We start from the raw sequence: 22,989 nt of genomic DNA, 5'->3' as shown, positions 1-22,989 counted from the left end.
GCCAGTTGTATGTTACACCAGTTTGATAAATGACCCCCAGAATGTTCAAAATATTTGACAATTTATTGAAAAGGAAAAACTGAAATCTTGCATTGACATAAGTATTCAGACCCTTTGCTTAATACTTTGGAAGCGCTTACATCCTTCAGTCTTCTTGGGTAAGATGCCATGTGATCTGCACATCTGGATTTGGGGATTTTCTGCCATTCTTCTCTGCAGATCCTCTCAAGCTCTGTCAGGCTGGATGGGTGGACTGTAAGTGGACAGCCATTTTCAGATATTTTAATGGGTATAATTCAGGGCTTCAGCTGTGACACTCCAGCACATTCATAGAATGGTCCCTAATCCATCCCTGTGTTGTCCTGGCTGTGTGCTTGGGGTCACTGTCTTATTGAATGGTAAACCTCCAGCCCAGTCTGAGAGCCAGAGCACTCTGGACCAGGTTTTCGTTAAGAATATCTTAGTATTTAGCTCCATTCAGCTTTCCCTCAACCCTGACCAGTCTCCCTGTCCCAGCAACTAAAAAAAACAAAAAAAACAAAGCATGATGCTGCCAGCACCATGCTTCACTGTAGGGATGGTATTGGGCAGTGCCTGGTTTTCTCCAGATATGATGCGTATAATTGAGGCCAAAAAGTTCAATCTTGGTTTCATCAGACGAGAAAATCTTGTTTCCCACAGTCAGAGAGTCCTTGCTTTTTTGAAAACTCCAGGTGGGCTATGATTAGTCCTTTACTGTGGAGGCGTCTTTCTGGCCACTCTGGCATAAAGTTCAGATTGCTGGAGTGTTGCAGTGATGGTTGACCTCCTGAAAATTTCTCCCATGTGCACACAGGATCTTTGGAGCTCAGCCAGAGTGACCATTGGGTTCTTGGCCACCTCTCTTAGTTTGGAGGGATGGCCATCACTAGGAAGAGTACTAGTTGTTCCAAACTTCTTCCATTTAAGAATTATGGAGGCCACTGTGCTCTTGGGAACTTTCAGCACAACAGAATTTTTTTGTACCCTTCTCCACACAATCCTGTCTCAGAGCTCTACAGGCAGTTCTTTCCTCCTCAAGGCTTGGTTTTTGCTCTGATATGCATTGCAGCAGCAAGACCTTATATACACAGGGATATGTCTTTCTAAATCATGTCCAATCAACTGAATTTACCACTGGTGGACTCCAATCAAGGTGTAGAAACATCTCAAAGATGATCAAAAGAAATGGAAGGCCCCAGAGCTACATTTCAAGTGTCATCAAAAGGTTTGAATACTTTTGTCCGTGCCAAATTTTAGATTTTCCTTTTTAATCAATTTGAAAAAATTTCTAACATTCTGATTTCACTTTCACTTTATGGGGTATTGAGTGCATATTGTTGGGGGAAAACTTGGCTATTATTTTTGTCAGCGTTTGCCTCCATTCTAAGGTTGTGTTGACAACTATATGGTTTTTCTTTTGCCACCAGACTAAAAATAACATGTAGTGGATCCTATTGTTTTCCATTGGATATTTTATTTCTCATAGACTCCGCTGCATTTGTCAAGTGAAGTAAAACAGCTGTGAGAAAATGAAGTGAGGGTTACTGAATGGAATGTCCTTCCCCAAGGCCTCATCTTTATGTGTCACTGGGAAATACAGCGGCAAGTCGTGTCTGAGCAAGCCAAACTCTGCATGCAGCTTACAATCAACAAGGTGGAAATTTTGACTAAAAGAAAACACCTTTGAGCATTGTTGTATAAAAATATAAGAAAACATGGAAAATCTAACTTCGTCACAACAACTGCTGAGGAGGCGATTTATTCCACAAGGAACAGAGAACGGAAAGGGGAGGAAAAAAAAAAAAAAACACTATGCTTTAAAGTTCCAGAAGCTGCTACATAAAACACCACTTAGATTTTCACGTTATCCCTCTAATCACCAGAACGTACAAGCACAGATGTCACTGTACTTCAGGCTTGTACTATTATTTTCAGCAATGTATAAGTTAAAAAGTTGCAGAATTAACCAAAGCACTGACGAAAAGAAAGAAAATAATAGTTTTCTGTACAGTGAAGATCTTGTGTGGCTTCAAAGTACTTGAATACTCCCCCACCAGCCTCTGCTTCCTCTTCCAGAGGGGATGTTTTCACACAGGAGCTTGTGATTGGATGCAGCGATCACATGTCCTCTGACACGTCATAGCTGGACAGGAAGTAGAGGGCGGTGAGGTATGGGGCAGAATCGGAACGGGAGCATCAGGGGGATCAAAGATTAGCTGAGATACGATTCAGTTTTGCATATTTTCTGCCTGGAAAACCCTTTTAAAAGGGTTGTCTAAATGTTTTATACTGATGACCGATCCCCAGGAGGGTTCCAACTTTCTGCACCCTTGCCGATCAGCTGTTTGAAGAGGCCACAGCTCAGTCCCATTCCCAAGAGCTGCGATACCAAGTACATCTGCCATTGAATGGACAACACTGCATTTGGTAAGCTGCGAGGAGGCCATAGCGCTAGCAGGAGGAACACACCTGTTTAAAGCGCTGATCGAGGGGGGGGGGGGGGGGTGGAGGGTGCTGGGAGTCGGAATCTCATCCCACTGATGACCTATCCTCAGAATAGGTTATCAGTATAAAACATTCGGAAAACCCCTTTAACTACAGGATTAAAAAAAATATATATAAAAAAATATAAGAGGAAATTAAGAAAATCTTCTGATCAAGAATTTATACTGTAGATGCGATAGCACATGGGTGGATATAGGGTGACACATCCGGCGTGAGAAGGCCGTACCGTTATACATATGAGAATGATCATGTAAGCGTTGCACATCCCGGTGTAATTGCAGGGTTATGGGGCAAGCTGTCATTTTTCTACTGCATTAGAAGCCAGCGGGGACTATTGATTTCCTATTACAACATCATTATGGCTTCTTTTCATGAGGCTCCAAAATAGGTTATGAATTAGAGGAGGAAGTATCGGAGCATTTACAAGAGAAACAACCACGTTTCCTGGAGACAGAACCACTCTGACACGTGAATGCTGTCCTTTTACCCGGGGTTAAACCTGTACAAAGAAGAACACTGAAGAAACTTTAAAGTGGTTGTCATTTTTACAGGTGAAACATATTAATTACATGTATTCCACCTGTAAACATCGCAACCGCACAGCAAAACCACACAGTAACCGCCATGTGTGAATTCACTGTAGATCCAGTCACCTGCAGCCCGAAAGGCCAGTGAGGAATTCATTAAGACTGCTGTTTTATATGTCCTGATCTAATCTGTGCTGCAGCAAGATGTGCTGAATTTATTAAGAGACATGACTTAATAACAGACGTGCACCAGCTGCCATAGCTTTCAGGTGCAATGTATACCAGTTATCTGCTGTAAGTAATGTTAAATCTGTTGAGCTGGGTAGGCCCCAATCCTCCCACCTTTTAAAGAAATTGAGGATAAAAATTAAGTGCAGCATATACAGGCAAATAGTTGCAAATTAATGTGCATAATGGGGCTTGCACAAAAATATACAACACGTTTGGCATCGCTTTTTTGAAGAGGCAGTCGTGAAGGCAGTTTCAGACAAGCATGTTCACCGCAGGAAACACACTCCGTGTGGGTGGTGCGATTTCCCAGACTGCACGGCATTATAATGATTTATAATGCTGTGCGTCTCTGCCCGATCTCAGCTGTAACGATTTATAATGCTGTGCCTCTAAGCCCGACCTCTGCTGTAATAAGCTGTACTCACAGGAGAAATCCTCACAGGCGATGAGCTTGGACTCCCATATTGTTGAATGGATTAGGCAGTGGCTGAGGGACAGGCAACAGAGGGTTGTAGTCAATGGAGTATATTCAGTCCATGGTCTTGTTACCAGTTGGGTACCTCAGGGATCTGTTCTGGGACCCATATTGTTTAATATCTTTATCAGCGAAATTGCAGAAGGCCTCAATGGTAAGGTGTGTCTTTTTGCTGATGACACAAAGATTTGTAACAGGGTTGATGTTCCTGGAGGGATACACCAAATGGAAAAGGACTTAGGAGAACTAGGAATGGTCAAAAATCTGGAGCAAGATAATGCACCTGGGACGTAAAAACCCAAGAGCAGAATATAAAATCAGCGATACAGTCCTAACCTCAGTATTTGAGGAAAGGGATTTAGGGTTCATTATTTCAGAAGACTTAAAGGTAGGCAGACAATGTCATAGAGCAGCGGGAAATGCTAGCAGAATTCTTGGGTGTATAGGGAGAGGCATTACCAGTAGAAAGAGGGAGGTGCTCATGCCGCTCTACAGAGCACTAGTGAGACCTCATTTGGAGTATTGTGCTCAGTACTGGAGACCATCTCTCCAGAAGGATATTGATACTTTGGAGAGAGTTCAGAGAAGAGCTACTAAACTAGTACATGGACTGCAGGATACAACTTACCAGGAAAGATTAAAAGGACCTTAACATGTATAGCTTGGAAGAAAGACAAGACAGAGGGGATATGATAGAAACTTTTAAATACATAAAGGGAATCAACTCGGTAAAAGAGGAGAGCATATTTAAAAGAAGAAAAACTGCTACAAGAGGACATCGTTTTAAATTAGAGGGGCAAAGGTTTAATAGTAATATCAGGAAGTATTACTTTACTGAGAGAGTAGTGGATGCATGGAATAGCCCTCCTGCAGAAGTGGTAGCTGCAAATACAGTGGAGGAGTTTAAGCATGCATGGGATAGGCATAAGGCCATCCTTCATATAAGATAGGGCCAGGGGCTATCCATAGTATTTAGTATATTGGGCAGACTAGATGGGCCAAATGGTTCTTATCTGCCGACACATTCTATGTTTCTATATAAGACACACCATTATAAATAATTATAACCCCGTCTTGTCACAGATGCATAATTCACTACAGGAAATGCCACACGGACAGTGTTTCATGCAGCATGAAAAAGGATGTTTGAAATAAGCCTAAGACAGGATGGAAGAAAAAAAATAAAATCAAATGATTTTAAAAAGACAAGTATAGGACATGTTTCATTTTTTTGTTGAGCCGTGCAGTGGAAGAAAAGGGCCCCATAGAAATGAATGGGACAGCATCTAATCCGCAAAATAACGGATCAGCATTTTTGCAGACCGCATACGGCCATCTGAATGAGCCCTTGCACTGTGGTTTTTCCGTGGGAAAAATAAATAAATCTGCATCTGTTCTAGCGTTAGGCAATATACCAGTATATATGATGTACCGCAGTATTAAGAAAACGAAATATCGTAGATTTTTATTACCATAGTATTTTTGTGACGTCACACCTGATTCTGCCATGAGGCAGGGGGGCAGCAGTTCACTGCGGGGCATGGGAGCCTTAAAGGGGTTGTCCAGGTTCAGAGCTGAACCTGGACATCCCTCCATTTTCACCCCGGCAGCCCCCCTGACATGAGCATCGGAGCAGTTCATGCTCCGATGCTCTCCTTTGCCCTGCGCTAAATCGCGCAGGGCAAAGGCATTTTTCTGAGTTCCGGTGACATACCGGGCTCTCTATGGGGCTGACAGGCAGCCCGGTGACATCACCGGCACTGATGGGCGGGATTTGGCTCTGCCCTAGCCAGTAAAACGGCTAGGGCAGAGCTAAAGCCCGCCCCTCAGAGCCGGTGACGTCACCGAACACACCGCTGGGCGGAAGTTACCGCCCGGCAGTGTGTTATTGAAAACACAAGAGCCTGTACCCTGCGCGATCTAACGCAGGGCACTGGAGCGCATCGGAGCATGAGATGCTCCGATGCTAGGCTCAGGGGAGCTGCCGGGGTGAAAATAAGGGTATGTCCGGGTTCAGCTCTGAACCCGGACAACCCCTTTAAGCTCCAGTCCCCGCAGGCCTCCTGTGCCGGGTCATGGGTGGCTCGATGAAGTAGGCACAAGAACACATCACAGGAGGTTGCAGTTAGGGTTGTTTCGGGTATCAAACTTTCAATACGATACCGGGATTTGTCTTTTACCGATACTAGGCTGTGCTACTGCACAGCCTAGTATCAGAGAGTATGGATCACGATTCTTTCAGCAGCACAGGGAAGAAGTAAGCAATCTCTGCCTCCCCCCTGTGCTGCCTCCAATGAGAGCACAGAGGGGAGGGAACTAACATTTAATACATTACAAATGCAGGCGGTGGCAGAAACACATTGCCGACACCCTGCCTCTGACAGGGCGCTGCGATCCGCGGCAGTTAACCCCTCAGGTAACGGAACCTGAGGGGTTAATTGCCGCTGATCGCAGCACCCTGTCAGAGGTTGGATGGCGGCAATGTGTTTCTGTCGCCGGCTGTATTTGTATATTAAACGTTAATTATCATTGGTGGCACTATGGGCCGGACGTTCCATAAAATGCGGAATGTACACGGCTTTTTTTGGCATTTTATTTTATTTTTCGTGTGGTATCGAGTATCGCAATACTTTTTTATGGTATCGAAAACTAATCAAAATTTTGGCATCGAAACAACCCTAGTTGCAGTGACATCATCGAAACTGCCTGCGCCGGGAAGGGGCAACTCAGGCGTTGTGGCTTGAAGAAAGAAGAAAGCAGTGGCTTGCATCGCAGATGGAAAAAGGCGAGTATAATCTATATCTAGATATATCTATCTATAGGCACTACTGGGCGAAATACTGGGTGGGAGAGCACATTAGATATGAATAGATTATACATTCTTACACATTATTATATAGGGGCATTATTCTGTGGGGGGAGCACATTATATAAATGGGAACACTATAGGGGGGGCATTTTGAATATTGTGGGTACTGTGGGGGCATTATTATTCGGCACAATATGGAGGGCAATACTATTATTAGGGTTGCTATTGGGGGTACTGTAGGGGGCACTATTACTAGCGATGAGCGAACTTTTGAAAAATTTTATTCAGCATCTTTGCCTAACTTCGTCACGAACCGCTTTTCATTGTATGAAGCAGGCGCAATGACTGCCGTCCCTTGTCACATTAAGGTGCTCGGGGGATAAAAAAAAAATATATATATATTATAACTTATCTCATCCACCTGATCACGGAGAGGCTGTCCGCTCCCATCTTAATTGACAAAACCCTGCCAAAGCTGGCAGCCGGCGAGCGCCTGCGTCGAATACCGAACGGCGCAAGATTTACACTGCAGACAGGGCCGGAGGTAGGAGGCCAAAGCTGCATGCCCCTGTCAATCAAGTGTAGCAGGGCATGGCCAGAGGTGAGAGAACAGAGCCTCTAGGAGCAAGAGCACCTAGAGGCTAATTTGCATATTATAAAAGTTAGTTTTTTTTCAATAACGGCGGCAGGCAGTGAGATGGCACTAATATAGTTATGTTCAGCTGACATTAGTACATTGCTAATGTCAGCCAGGTTAATAACCATTTTTCAGGTGATAGAAACGCTTTAAGGCCTCATGCACACAACCGTATTTTTGGTCCACATTCATTTCTAAAGCCATGTTCTCAGTCCTTATTACATGGTGTGGGGCATCAGTGCCACAAAAAGACAACTATAATGTATGGGGGCAATGCCAAAGACATCTTACTGTACAAGACCCATACATTATGTCTCCTTGTTGTCCCCGTACAGTATAAAATCCACTTATGGCCCCACTATAGGGGGCAACAAATAGACATTACTGTATACTGTATGGGGGCAACAAGGAGACAAACTATGGGGCTAAAAGTTAAAGCCTCCAAATAGTATGATGTCTCCTGGTAGCTCACCGCTCTATAGAGTATAATGTCTTGTTGTGGTCCCAAGTGTTGTTGCTTCAAAATAGGTATCCATCGTGATTTATATAATTATTGCTATACATTTCTTAACCACCTCAGCTCCCCTAGCTTAAACACCCTTAATGACCAGACCACTTTTGACAATTCTGCACTACACTAGTTTCACGGTTTATTGCTCAGTCATGCAACTTACCATCCAAATGAATTTTACCTCCTTTTCTTCTCACTAATAGAGCTTTCATTTGGTGGTATTTCATTGCTGCTGACATTTTAACTTTTTTTTGTTATTAATCGAAATTTACCTAAATTTTTGCCCAAAAATAACATTGTTCACTTTCAGTTGTAAAATTAAAAAAAAAACTAAAAAAACATCTATATATAAATTTTTCTCTAAATTTATTGTTCTACATGTCTTTGATAAAAAAAAAAAATAATAATAATGGTTTGGGTAAAAGTTAGTGTTTACAAACTATGGTACAAAAATTTGAATTTCCGCTTTTTGAAGCAGATCTGACTTTCTGAGCACGTCATGTTTCCTGAGGTTCTACAATGCCCAGACAGTAGAAAAACCCCACAAATAACCCCATTTTGGAAAGTAGACACCCTAAGGTATTCGCTGATGGGCATAATGAGTTCATAGAACTTTTTATTTTTTGTCACAAGTTAGCGGAAAATTATTATTTTTTCCTTACAAAGTCTCATATTCCACTAACTTGTGACAAAAAAATTAAAACTTCCATGAACTCACTATGCCCATCACGAAATACCTTGGGGTGTCTTCTTTCCAAAATGGGGTCACTTGTGGGGTAGTTATACTGCCCTGGCATTTTAGGGGCCCTAATGTGTGAGAAGTAGTTTGAAATCAAAATGTGTAAAAAATGAAAATTTATTGCGTTGCGGGCTGTTTTTTAACAGAACGTTAACTTTTTTGCTTACCGATGCTTTTTTTTTTTTTTTTTTTTTTACCTTTAATAGGACAAACCTCTCCTTCCCCATGGGACAATGTACAAAGCGCAAATCGCCCAGAGATGTGGCGAAGTACATTATGCACTTTTTCCCAGGTGAAAGGAGAGGTTTGCAGCAGCTCTGTGTGAATGGGCCCTAATAGCCCTGTGTGCCTGTCCTGTGAGATGCAATCCCTATGCTAAGTGTACCTGTGTGTGGTACTCCTGGAAACACTCCCCTAAGCATAGGGCAGGGTGGTCAGGGCAGTGAGGACAGAAATAGCGGGTGTCACGCCTTATTCCACTCCTGCTACAGACACGACATCTTTTTCAGGGTGACGGTTTGGTTGAGGTACCAGCAACGACACTGGTGGTTGGGGCCACGGAACCTCCTGGATACAGGAGGTTCTCGATGATCTCTTCCTGAAATTTGAGGAAGGATCCTGTTCTCCCAGCTTTACTGTAGAGAACTACAGCCAATTGAATCAAATATACAGACACCTTCTAATACCAGCGTCTGGTGCATCGGGAAACTAAATAAGGAGCCAACATCTGGTCATTGAAGTCCACCCCTCCCATGAGCGAATTATAGTCGTGGACACAGAGGGGCTTTTCAATGACACTGGTTGCTCGTTCAATTTGTATTGTCGTGTCTGCGCGAATGGAGGAGAGCATGTAAACGTCACGCTTGTCTCTCCATTTCACCGCGAGCAGTTCTTCATTACACAAGGCAGCCCGTCATTACAAGAGCCGTTGGGGGAAGCCCCGGCGAGTAGGTCACGCGGTGCCACAGCAGCCATTCTGTTCTAGGAACAAATGCCTGAAGAGGGGCACACTTGTGTAGAAATTGTCCACATAAAGATGGTACCCCTTGCCAAATAAGGGTGACACCAAGTCCCAGACTGTCTTCCCACTGCTCCCCAGGTAGTCAGGGCAACCGACCGGCTCCAGGGTCTGATCTTTACCCTCATAGATCCGAAATTTGTGGGTATAGCCTGTGGCCCTTTCACAGAGCTTATACAATTTCACCCCATACCGGGCGCGCTTGCTTGGGATGCATTGTTTGAAGCCGAAGCGCCCGGTAAAATGTATAAGGGACTCGTCTACGCAGATGTTTTGCTCAGGGGTATACAAATCTGCAAATTTGTTGTTAAAGTGGTCTATAAGGGGCCGAATTTTGTGGAGCCAGTCAAAAGCTGGGTGGCCTCTGGGACGGGAGGTGGTGTTGTCGCTAAAGTGCAAAAAATGCAGGGTGGTCTCAAATCGTGCCCTGGACATGGCAGCAGAGAACATGGGCATGTGATGAATTGGGTTCGTGGACCAATATGACCGCAATTCATGCTTTTTGGTTAGACCCATGTTGAGGAGAAGGCCCAGAAAAAAAAATTATTCGGAAACTTGGCGGGTTTCTACCGGAAAGGCTGGGCATAATAGCTTCACATGATCTTTTACCATGGTGATGGGTCATGTGATGACTGACATCACCAAAGGTCCTTGTTACTGCACAAAGCTCAGATGAAGACAGAAGAGATGCCGGGCTACGCGAGCAAGTGGATTAAGGCGAGTTAAAGTATTATTATTATTTTTTTAACCCTTCCAGCGCAATTTGACTATGCATTCTGTATTCAGAATGCTATTATTTTCCCTTATAACCATGTTATAAGGGAAAATAATACAATCTACAGAACATCTAACCCAAGCCCGAACTTCTGTGAAGAAGTTTGGGTACCAAACACACGCAATTTTTCTCCCGCGAGTGCAAAACGCATTATAATGTTTCGCACTCGCGCGGAAAAATTGCGGGTTTTCCCGCAACGCCCGTGTGAAAGGGGCCTAACAGTCAATACCAGTTAGTTTGGGGGCGATCAAGGGGTTAATTGGGGTGATGGGGGGTGAACTGGGGCTAAGTGTAGTGTTTTGTGTGTACTCACTGTGATGTCTGCTCCTCTGCTGGAACCAACCGACCAAAAGGACCAGCAGAGAAGTTATTTAACACATTATATTTATAAATATAAAGTGTTAACTGGCTTGTGATTCATTTTTTTGAAAATCATCAGCCTGCCAGCCACGATCATTGGCTGGCAGGCTGATGATGTAATACCCCTCTAACTTTTAATACCCCTCTCACCTTTTTCGCGAGATGACGCGCCAATGCGTGACTCTGCCTGAGACAGCTGCCTCCGGACCGCGATCCTGCGTTAGGCGGTCCGGAGGCGGTTAATATCGTTATTGTGGGAATATATTTGAAATTGTACATTTGGCCCAATATTTTGAGTCAGACCAAACCAGTCTTAGGCCTCTCTCACACATTAGTGGATCACAGAGGAGTGCTGTGAGCACTCTCTACGGACAACACGCATACCCATTGATTTATTTAGTTGATCTCGTTTACTTCCACTACACGGAGACATGCAATACTTTGTTCCGTGATGTAGACTAAGTCTATGGGTCCATGCAAACTACTGAAGGAACAAAGATGGCATCAGAGTTCTGTCAGTGATTTTCACAAACCATTGGTAGGAGATGCTTTGGAAACTAATTTACAGCCTAGTAGTGTATGTGGAAAACGGATGACACACGGGGTGCAACAAAACTCCAGTGCCGTTGTGGAGGCTATTGGAAAATTCAAATTACCAGTAAGAGTAATTTAACCCTTTTCCTCGCTGCCTCCACGACGGCACTCACAGGAGTAACAGAAAAAACAATTTTTATGGTGGGACTACCGCAGATAATACTTTTTCCATAAATATGGAGTACAGCCAGTTTGTAATGTCTGAAAAAAAATACTAGGGTTTGCCCAAGTGGCTGCCCTGCATATTTGATCCACAGATGCAGAAGCATATTCTGCCCATCAGGCAGAAATTGCCCTAGTAGAATGGACAAAAGGAAGGTAGGGATACCTCCTGCTGTTGATGGAATCTGGAAACAACTTTTGGCAAAAACATCGGAGTATGCCTGAGAATAATGCTGTCTTCTAAGACTTAGAGATAAGGTGGTCTGCAGGAAAAGGCCTGGATTTCCCCAACTCTTCTAGCTGATGCAATTGCCAATAAAAAGGTGGTTTTAAATGTCAGAAGTTTTAGAGGAATATTCTGTAAGGGTTCAAAGGGCGTATCCATCAGAACATCAAGCACCAGATTTAAAATCCCAAGGAGGTATATTAGAATGGACAAATGGAAATAGTCTTGTTGTCCCTTTTAGGAATCATCTTATTAGGGGTAGATCTTGTAGAACTTGCATCTTAAGGGTGCTTGGTCTGAGCCCTTTATCTAGACCTGCTTGTAGGAATTCCAGTATTAGGGGAATATCTGGATCTCGATAGTGACACCATTTATTTCCTGCAAATTTTAAGAAGGCTTTCCATGTTCTTCTGTAGATCTTGGACGTAGTGTCCTTTTTACTCAACAGAAGGATGGATACTACAGGATCTGACAGACCCTTTTGTTTCAACATAGCTTGTTCAGTCTCCAAGCTGTTAGGTGTAATTGAGACACACATGGATGAGATACCAGACCCTGATGCAGGCCTGGATATGATGGGAGAATCCAGAAACCAGGATCTTTTGGACCAAAAGGGTGCAAAATCATCTGCACTTTTTCTTCTATCGCCTTCATCAGCACTCTCGGTATTAAACTAAAAGGTGGAAATGCATAAAGGAGACCCTCTGGCCATGGGGCGGATAGAGCGTCCACAAACGGCTGATCCTTTAAGAAGAGGGAGCATAATTTTTCTACTTGTTTGTTCTTTTTGTTTTCAAAGCGGTGGAATTGTCGGACAGAATTTTTACATGATGGGATTTTACAGTTGATTTTAGATTTGAAGATGCTTCTGCCATTTTACTTTATTTATTTTTTACACCAAACACCTTGTATTACCTGATCTTTGGTGTTGCCTCCCCATCCGCGATTGCTGGCGTCGGTAGAAATAACGACTTGATATGTGTGTCGCCAAAATACTCCTGACTGAAGATTCTTTTCTTAACCACAGGAGAGACTGCGTTACCTTTAAAAAGTTACTTTTATCCTCTTGTCTAGGGTATTCTGATTTCCATCCCAGTTCTCCAGGAGAAATTATTGTAGTGGCCTTGTGTAGTGTTGGGCCCACTGCACTGCTGGAATTATGGACATCAAATGGCCTAAAAGCGTCATGATGTCTCTGAAGGATACTGTTCTGGACTTGCAAAACAGAGAGATCATTTGAGATAGAGAAATCTGATTTTCTAGCGGGAAAAAGTGTAACATGACCCCCCTAAAATATTTTCTCTCTGCTGGGAACTAAGTCTGACTTTTTTTTGTTTAGTAACCAGCCCAATTCCCACAACTTATTTTGAACCGTCTGTAGATATAACTGGAGAATTTGGAGAGACGGAGCTGCAATAAAAAATAAAAAAAAATCGTCCAGATACAGAACGATTAAGATACCCTGAAGGTGAAGGTGACTTGTCACTTCTGCCATGATCTTTGAAAAAAATTCTGGGGGCTGAGGACAACCCAAAGGGAAGGGCCTAAAACTGAAAGTGACGCTTCTCTCCTTTCAGAAATATTGCCAGTCTGAGAATGGGCACATGGTAATATGCATCGGAAAGTTCAAGAGTTACCATGTAGGAGTCTTGAGTCAGGAGATTTACCTTTAACCTGATTGTCTCCATCTTGAATTTTTTGTAGGCTATGCTCTTGTTCAACCTTTTCAGGTTTATTATTACACTAAGGGCTCTTTCACACCTGCGTTATTGTCTTCCGGCATAGAGTTCCGTCGTCGGGGCTCTATGCCAGAAGAATCCTGATCAGGATTATCCTAATGCATTCTGAATGGAGAGAAATCCGTTCAGGATGCATCAGGATGTCTTCAGTTCCGGAACGGAACGTTTTTTGGCCGGAGAAAATACTGCAGCATGCTGCGCTTTTTGCTCCGGCCAAAAATCCTGAAGACTTGCCGCAAGGCCGGATCCGGAATTAATGCCCATTGAAAGGCATTGATCCGGATCCGGCCTTAAGCTAAACATCGTTTCGGCGCATTGCCGGATCAGACGTTTAGCTTTTTCTGAATGGTTACCATGGCTGCCGGGACGCTAAAGTCCTGGCAGCCATGGTAAAGTGTAGTGGGGAGCGGGGGAGCAGCATACTTACGTCCGTGCGGCTCCCGGGGCGCTCCAGAGTGACGTCAGGGCGCCCCAAGCGCATGGATCACGTGATCGCATGGCACGTCATCCATGTGCATGGGGCGCTCTGACGTCATTCTGGAGCGCCCCGGGAGCCGCACGGACTGTAAGTATACCGCTCCCCCGCTCCTACTATGGCAACCAGGACTTTAATAGCGTCCTGGCTGCCATAGTAACACTGAAAGCATTTTGAAGACGGATCCGTCTTCAAATGCTTTCAGTTCACTTGCGTTTTTCCGGATCCGGCGTGTAATTCCGGCAAGTGGAGTACACAACGGATCCGGACAACGCAAGTGTGAAAGAGGCCTAAGAGTTGTTTGGTTTGCGAACTAAAAAGACTGGAGTATAAAACCCTGTTCCCTCCTCATCTTTTGGTACTGGAATTATGACTTGTTTTTGTAGCAGCAATAATATCTCCGATTCCAGAGCCTGCTGTTTTTTTAGTTGACTCAAAGGCTTGTTGCTGTTGTAGAAATCTCTGGGAAGAGTAGCGAACTCTAGCTTGTAACCTTCTCTTATGGTATTTCTTACCCAAGGGGAGGTAGAAATGCTTTCCCAGGCCAAGGCAAATCTTTTAATCTGCCTGCTACCTGAAAAATGGCGTCATTGTGAAAACTTTGCAGTGGTTTCTGGGGTGAACAAAAAAGCTTTCTCCTTTCCTCTTGAGGATTGCCATGTTTAGAGATGTCCTTCCTCTTCTGATCTGGTCCTTTTTTGGCTCCTAAAAGGACAGTCTCTGTTGGAAAAAATTTGAGTCTGAAGGGAAGCCTTTCTTCCTGTCTGATGCCTTCTCCAAAATGTCATCTAAGGCTGAACCAAACAACTTATCCCCCTCACACGGAATGGAGCACAGACAACTCTTCGAGGTAGCATCCCCGGACCAGGTTCTGACAAACCGCCGAGGCATCTGACAAAAAAATTTGAGGCCTTCTTCAAAATAGGGATAGAGGCCAGGACCTCCTCTCTGGGGGTACCTGCCACCAGTTGCTCCTCCAGCTGGGTTAACCAGACCGATAATGATCTGGTGGTACAGGTAACCGCTATACTAGGCCTCAGCATAGCTGTGTTTGTCTCCCACGCCCGCTTGAAAAGACCCATGTCCTCAAAAGGTAAAGAAGTCTTTTTTGATATGCGGGCAACTGGAGCATCGATCTTGGGAACTTTAACTATATTGAGATTCCTATACGTTCTTAAAATGTTCATAGTAGCTTATTGTTTTTAATAATTTTTCCGTATCTTCGGGAATACAAAAAGGCTTCCCCGATTCATCCTCAGAAGATTCGGACTCTGCCTGTGAAAATATTTCACCCTCATCCAAGTCTGGATCACATGGGAATTCCGCTATCTGTGATCTCTGTGAGGTTGACGGTTGGGGGTAACCTGGTGGTAATCTTGCGTCTATCACCGCTTTTACTTCCTCCTTGATCATATTTCTTATGGATTCTAGGAAGGATGGCGATTCTTCAGTTACTACTTTGTCTGTACACCCAGGACAAAGCGTCTTTTTAGAGACTTAGACAGCAGGGATTTTTTGCACATTTTCTCAGAGCCGAATCTCCGCTAGAGGTCTTTAGGGTGCTGGCCTTCCTGCCCTATAAAGTAAGCAGGGGTTTTTTGCACATTTTCTCAGAGCCGAATCTCCGCTAGAGGTCTTTAGGGTGCTGGCCTTCCTGCCCTATAAAGTAAGAAAAAATTTGGGGCCGAATTAGCAACTAAGAATTTTAAATGAAGGCCAGCACCAACACCAGTGGGAGAGAGAAACAATATAACTGTGCTCCCTCTTCCCCAAATAGAGGCAACATGTGAGACACAACTGTTAGGAGGCTTACCAGGCTTTGGGCGGCAGAAGGATCCACAGGTCTGCGGGACATGTCAGGAACTTCCAAGGGAGCGGACATGCTGCACATGCAGGACGCTGTCTACTGCATTCCCTGCTCCCGACATTCCTCCAGGTCTCTGACGTCATGTGCTGGCAGAAGTGACGTGCAGAGACCTGGCAAAGCAGAACTCTGCCCAGAAGTTCTAGCCTGTTAGGCGCATGCAGGTGCGATCCTTCGCTTCCCCAGGTACCGTCACCGGGGAAGCGGATCCCGGGGCTGCCTTCACTGAAGGGCTTACGCCAAAAGGAACGGGACAGAGGCGCCAGGCCCTCTTCAATCCCTGTCCCATGCACAGACCCTCCCAAATGAGGCAAACTGACAAGCCGTGCAAAATTTCACTTGTACTCCCGACACTGCAGGAGTGGTTCCCACGCGATCCCTTGAGGACAGGAAACAACAACTGAAGCAGGTAAAGGGAGGGGGCCCTTTTAAATTTGAGCTTCTACGTTGTTTCCTGTCCTGGGGAGGCGGGGACACCCTTCTGTGAGTGCCGTTGTGGAGGCGCTGGGAAAAATAAATAAATAACAAAACAAAAAATAAAACAAACATTCACTGTATACATCTCTTTTCAGATTTATATTTTTCACCAGAGGCTAAATGCACAGATGTGTATCCTGGCTGAGGAGAGACCATAGCCCCCAAAGAGGACTCCTACAGGCTAGGAGTGAAACATGATCGATTACTGCCCCTCCCCCACACTCTGGGAACAGAGACAGAACTTTGTTCTCCAGGGTGCAGAGGAGTCTTGGTAGATAAGTGACTGAGATGCAGAGATTTTTTTTTTTTTTTACAATCTGTGGCATTCAAGATGTATTGCTGCTGAAAACTGCAGGACTGCTGTATAGTCAAACAGCTTTAGGTTATTATTTCCACATCTCATGGCACCAATGACTCTGAAGCTTGTCCTGGGCAGAGACTGGCACTGCTGAGAACGGGAGGAGCGTGTCTGCTCAATACTGCAGTGTGTAAAGGGATGCTGAACCATCGGCCACAGGTTAATCAAGAATTATGACACCCATAGAAACCAATTACAGCGCAGCAAACAGTTTTTCTTTTAGACAGTAAAAAAAAAAAAAATTTGATTATATATATATATATATATATATATATATATATATAAAACTCATACCATGAGAACACATAGCATCTCCTGACATGTCTTCCATGCACAGTCTGACACTATCCAGTCAGTGCTGCGACTGCCAGACTGTGCAGGGACACACCTAACTGGTAACACCCATCTGGACCTGCATTGCAAACTGCTAGCAATTCTTTCAGAACTTCTAGCAGGAATAATAAAGGAATGGCACATCACAGAGTCATAAGAATAATGCTCCTGACTTATTAGACGGAGAATGCAAGCAGTTACTACAGCAGACATGTCAGAAGCGGTGACGGGACCCCTTTAATCCTCAGTGCCTTATCACTCTGCACAAGAAAGCATAAGGTACATGCCCAGTCCTCCTGTGCCCTCATTTCTCCTGTTGGGCGGAGGGTCCCTGCGTACAGCGAGCAGCTTTAGACAAGTGTATCTGTGGTCTGAAACCCTCTTTTCCTCCCACTACTAAAAAAAAAACTATTGAACTGAATCTAAACAGATGGACAAAGCAAACTATTTCCGCGAGCAAAGGATTTCCTTTTCCTTCTACTCAGGTCAGTTTCCAATTGTGTCACAGAAAACATTTTTCACCTAGACCAGGGGTGCACAACGTTTCCTGGTTGGGGGCCACATTGCCAGACTAAACCAATGACGAGGGCCGAAATGAAAATTTAAAAGGTGTATTAACAACTGAAATATTGTACTTTTGGCATATTGAACACACATTATATACCATTAATGTCTAGTTACACTTCCAGGACTCCCCTCTAATGGGAGAAATACCTGAAAAATACATATGAGCAGCCATAAGACATAGGCATACATGTCTGTTACCAGATGGTTGGGGGCCGCACAGAATGGTATCAAGGGCCGCAGGTTGTGCACCCCTGACCTAGACACTCCTCAACACTGGAACTGCAACTCCAAGGCCTCTTTCAGACGTGCGTTGCGGGAACATGCGCGATTTTTCCGCGCAAGTGCAAAACATTGTAATGCGTTTTGCACTCTCGTGAGAAAAATCGCACATGTTTGGTACCCAAACCCGAACTTCTGTTCTATAGATTGCTATTATTTTCCCTTATAACATGGTTATAAGGGAAAATAATAGCATTCTGAATACATAGTATAATAGTGCTGGAGGGGTTAAAAAAAAAATATATAACAATTTAACTGACCTTAGTCCACTTTGATCGCGACTGCATGTCAGGCTTTTAAGTCCGGCGGCTTTCGCCGTGCACCGCCCCCATTATAGTCAATGGGGAAGGAGCGGCGGTCCGGCGGCACAGCGAAATAGCCGCAGGACGGATCCAACATGGTGAACAGCCTGTCGGATCCGTCCTGCCGCAAGTGTGAAAGTAGCCTTAGCTGTGTGCAGGAACAGGACCTGTGGTGACATCATTCCGGTCATCACATGATCCATCATGACCGGAGTGACGTCACCACAGGTCCTTTGAGTGCAATCAGCAAAGAAAGAGACAGGAGAGATGCCGGCTACGCGAGCAAGTGGATTAAGGCAAGTTAAATTATTTTTTATTTTATTTTTTAACCCCTCCAGCGCTATTGTACTATGCATTCTGTATTCAGAATGCTATTATTTTCCCTTATAACCATGTTATAAGGGAAAATAATAATGATCGGGTCTCCATTCCGATCGTCTCCTAGCAACCGTGCGTGAAAAATCGCACCGAATCCGCACTTGCTTGCGGATGCTTGCGATTTTCATGCAACCCCATTCATTTCTATGGGGCCTAAGTGATGCGTGAAAATCACCGCTCATGTGAACAGCCCCATAGAAATGAATGGGTCGGGATTCAGTGCGGGTGCAATACGTTCACCTCACGGATTGCACCCGCGCGGAAATCTCGCCCGTGTGAAAGGGGCCCCAAGAAGGAAACGTCATAGAATGATGGGAATCACAGGATGGATAGACATGTTAAAAATCTCTCAATGTATTCAGTATGGAGTATGAGCGCCACTCACAGATAAACCCGCACTGCCATACTTTGAGATGTTATCAATGGTTGTCTGAGGAATGTTCTGCCACGCCAAAAGCGCTTGAGCCCCAAATCATCAAGATCTCCAGCTGGCAGCTCCCTATGTAATTGTCGACCAATGCCGTCCCAGATGTGCTTGATGGGAGACACTGCAGGCAATGGTAGCACGTTTAGGCCATGCAGGCTGCTCACAGTAGCACGAGCAACATGCGGTCTGGCTTGATTGGTTGAAATACGGCTCCTGGAACACTTTGGAGAAATGGCCAAACCACTGGTTCCATGACCAAAACAATGTAACGCTGAGCTGTTTGTGTACCAGAAATGAAGACTAGAGGAATCAGCTACCGTACACCGTGTCATCTCACATCAGAATGCCAAGAGTAGGGCCAGAGGGACGTTCCCTTGTGAAGGCCTCTTCATGGCACTGCCCATGGAAATTGCCATCTTGGGGTTCGTTCACGTCACTGTTTAGCTTTCCCTTCTTTCTTATCCATCAGAAGAACAGAAAAAAGTGGCTTCTTTATTTGAGCATCCATTAGGATCACTCTGTGTCACTTCTGTCTGTTTGACGTTGGAAAAAGTCCTGCAAAAGTACTTTCCCAACCATCAAAAATAACTAATCTCAAAAGTGGCACAAACTGATCGTAATTGATGCTCAAAATAAAAGAACCCATTTTTTATGTTCTTCTGACGGATCAGAAGAAGGGAAAGCCAAACAGTGATGTGAACCTGGTGTGAGGGTGCACTGACGCCTGCGCTGTGAACCCCGGCAGTCTGTTTTGGTGGAGGAGTTCACTGTATCCAGGATACGTGCCGGCTTACAGATGGACGAAAAGTACTACATGCAGCATTTTTGTCTGGCCGGAAAGTGGCGGACCCCCGCCATTATAGTGAATGGGAACCCAGCAGTGCACGGTGGTATCGGGCTATACCGGATACAGGGAACTCCGGCAGTCTGTACCTCTGCCCGAACACAGCGCAGATGTGAACACGGCCTTGCAATGCTGAGGAGTCTATGAAGTGACCAGTCCGTGCGCCTGGAGTGAAAAGTGCACCAGCCTCTGACCGGGGTCATTTTCAATCCTCTTTTCCGCCCGACCCCCATCACTCCCAAGTGGCAAGGACAGCAGAAAAATGCCCGTGTGACAAAGTATCACAAAAAGCGGTCTTGCAAAAACAGGAGTAGTGATGTTAGTAAATGACCCCCAATAATACCCTCTAATGCAGTGATTCCCAACCAGTGTGCCTCCAGCTGCAGCCAAAGGCTGTCCGGGCATGCTGGGAGTTGTAGTTTTGCAACAGCTGGAGGCACACTGGTTGGGAATCACTGCTCTAATGGTACCTGGAAATCAGTCACCTGAATGGAAGTGCTCTGGTGGCACGTGGACTTCTGCAGGCCCCTGTTAAATACCTGTGGCATGTGAAAGCCCCCACAGAGGACCATCTGGCACCTCCTCACTCAGCCTTATTACAAGTCTGAGGCCTTTTTCACAATAACTAAAGCCACTCCAAAATGGCTGCAGATGAAAGGTCGTGCGACCAGCTGCGTCACCATGCCTCCTTCACTGAAACGTGGTGCACGCGACTCCTGACAGGTGTGCAGATCTATGGGGGAGGTGCGATGATGGTCACGTACCCCTCAGTCTGCAGCCATTTATTTTATGGATGGGAGCGCTGTCCAAAGGGGGCAGTATGACGAGAGGTTGGGGGGGGGGGCATAATAATTTGAATTACGGTGAAAACTGCTCCAAATTTGGAATAAAGCCGAGAACATATAGTACCGTATCATCCTCTGATACAGGTCTGTGTGTAGTACTACACTGCCTGATCACGCATCCATCAGCGCTCGTTTGCACTGGCCTGATTACACAGGAAACTGAATGTGCGAAGAAGGATTCGTTCCCCCTTATTCTGTTCTACTCATTATTACACTGGGGACAATCCGAATCTTTCATCCTGGGGATGAACCTTAAAAAAAAAAAAAAGGGATAAAAAAGCTGGACAATTCATTTAAGAAGATTGTACAAACTGAGAAAAACATGGCTCCAGAGCTCCCCCCCATCCATAGGTTGTGTGCGGCATTACAGCCTAGCCCCATGTACTCCATGGAGACAAGCTGCAATACCAGACATGGACAGGTGTGGTGCTGTACCTGGGACAAGGCAGAGGACACACGTCTTAGGCCTCAGGGATAGGACATCTTCTACCCATATGTGGAACGGACGTGGATCATCTGTGTGCTTTCTGCATCCGTATGTCCGCGACTTGTTTGGCGGTCAGCAACTTGAAACACGGATGCGTTCCGCAATTTACAGAATGGAACGGGCAGCCCATGATAGAAATGCCTATTTTTGTCCGCAAAATGGACAATAGGACACGGAACGGAGCAACGGATGCGGGCAGCACCCGGCGTGCCATCCACATCTTTTGTGGCCCCGTTGAAGCGAATAGGGACCCAGACAACGGTGGTGCGCATGAGCCCCAAGGCTTCACTGCTCCCAACAATGGGCAATGGCCTTGTAATGTGACACACAACATACCGCCACGCCTCTGTGGCAGAAAATCCACCCCTGCTGGACATTGGGGGGCAGGTCATAAATCACGTGACTTTTACTCTATTGACTTTAATCGAAGTGGTGGGCAAAAAGCGACTCAGGCTACTTTCACACCAGCGTTTTTGCTGGATCCGTCATGGATCAGAAAAAAACTCTTATGTTACTGATAATACAACCGTCTGCATCCGTTATGAACAGATCCGGTCGCATTATCTGTAATACTGCCAAGACGGATCCGTCATGAACTCCATTGAAAGTCAATGGGGGACGGATCCGTTTTCTATTGTGCCAGCTCCGTCCTTATTGACTTACACTGTATGTCAGGACGGATCCATCTTGCTCCGCATCACATCGCGGTGGGCATGCAACCAAATGGAACGGAACGTATTCTGGGGGATTCCGTTTTGTTCCGTTTTCTCCTCCATTGACAACGAAGGGGGACAAAACAGAAGGGTTTTTCTCCCACTTATATGACGGATCTCAATAGCGGAAAGGGAGAGCGTAAGGGTACTTTCACACTAGCGATTTTCTTTTCCAGCATTGAGTTCCGTTCTAAGGGCTAAATACCGGAAAAGAACTGATCAGTTTTATCCTAATGCATTCTGAATGGAGGGCAATCAGTTCAGACTTTTTGCCTTTTCAGGACGGAGATAATACCGCAGCATGCTACAGTTGTCGCGCGACAATAGATTGACATATATTAGTGCCAGACCCGGCATTAAGAAACACCTGAAGGACGGATCCCTCTTTCCGGTCTGCGCAAACTGTGAAAAAAATGGCGGATCTGGTGGGCAGTTTCGACGACGGAACTGCTTGCCGGATCACACTGCCACAAGTGTGAAAGTAGCCTTATCTGTGTGACTACCACCAAGTCACTGTTCGAAAACAGTCGCAAGCTCGCTGTCGCACAATACACGTCGCCGTGTAGCCCTGGACTAAGGGCTCAGACTGAACATCTGAACAGGAGCCGATCTGGTTCCTGACAGATGTGAACACAGCCCAATGACACTCGGCACCGCCACACCTCGGGAAGTCCTGGGCACAGTCCTAGAAGAGCCCAGAGACTGTCACCTCCTCCTGGACTTTGTATGCTGCAGCCTGCTGAGACAGTCCTATGCACATGTCGCACAGCTGAGGCGGCTTCTACGCTGTACACAGATAACGCCTCATAACCGCACACGGGCGCGTCCATTACACCGCACTCACTCCCAGAACCGTTACTTCCCAGCGTCTCGTGCAGCACTTACCGCTGACAGCTCAGTCAGCCGGTCCCTCATGCCCGAACGTTCCGCTCAGCCAGGAGGCTTGTTTACCGGTGTCTGTCCGGAGGGTTACCGCCTACTTCCCTCCGCCCGGTACCACAGCAACCACCGCTGTTGGGAGCAGCAGCAGGAGGGGGAACAGAGGCAATTACGCATGCGCGTTCTCTGCTCCTCTTTTTGCCAAGTCGGAGCTCGGCAAGGGAGAAGGATGAGTGGGCGTGGTCATGTCAGTGTGGGCTGTACCGCACGAGGGTGCTGCAGAGCGGGATTACACCGAGAGCCTGAGGAGAAATCCCGGGTGTCCTCGTCCGCTGTCAGGGAATGTACGGAGTCAGTGTGTAAGGAGGGGCCCATACTTCCAAGCCCCACTCTCTGCATTTCTGACAACTTGACAGTTTTAGTTCTTATTTA

General features: G+C 45.5%; 1 protein-coding gene across 2 annotated transcripts in view; it reads right to left on the bottom strand.

The window, feature by feature from the left end:
- STX2 (syntaxin 2) overlaps positions 1-22,734 on the bottom strand; it is a 67,508-nt gene extending 44,774 nt beyond the window's left edge. The window contains exon 1 of one of the 2 annotated variants that reach the window (XM_044275627.1): positions 22,564-22,734. In XM_044275627.1, coding sequence (XP_044131562.1) covers positions 22,564-22,593 — 30 coding nt within the window. In that variant the 5' untranslated portion in view covers positions 22,594-22,734. Of the gene's footprint in view, positions 1-140; positions 251-22,563 lie in introns of those variants that run through there. The other variant, XM_044275628.1, reaches the window with a different exon arrangement.
- Positions 22,735-22,989: the final 255 nt, after the last annotated feature.

The sequence above is a fragment of the Bufo gargarizans genome, chromosome 1 (genome assembly GCF_014858855.1).
Source record: "Bufo gargarizans isolate SCDJY-AF-19 chromosome 1, ASM1485885v1, whole genome shotgun sequence".
In the NCBI taxonomy this organism is placed as follows: Eukaryota; Metazoa; Chordata; class Amphibia; order Anura; family Bufonidae; genus Bufo; species Bufo gargarizans.
The sequence above is the reverse complement of the archived record's forward strand: the minus strand, read 5'-3'. Positions and strand labels throughout refer to the sequence as shown.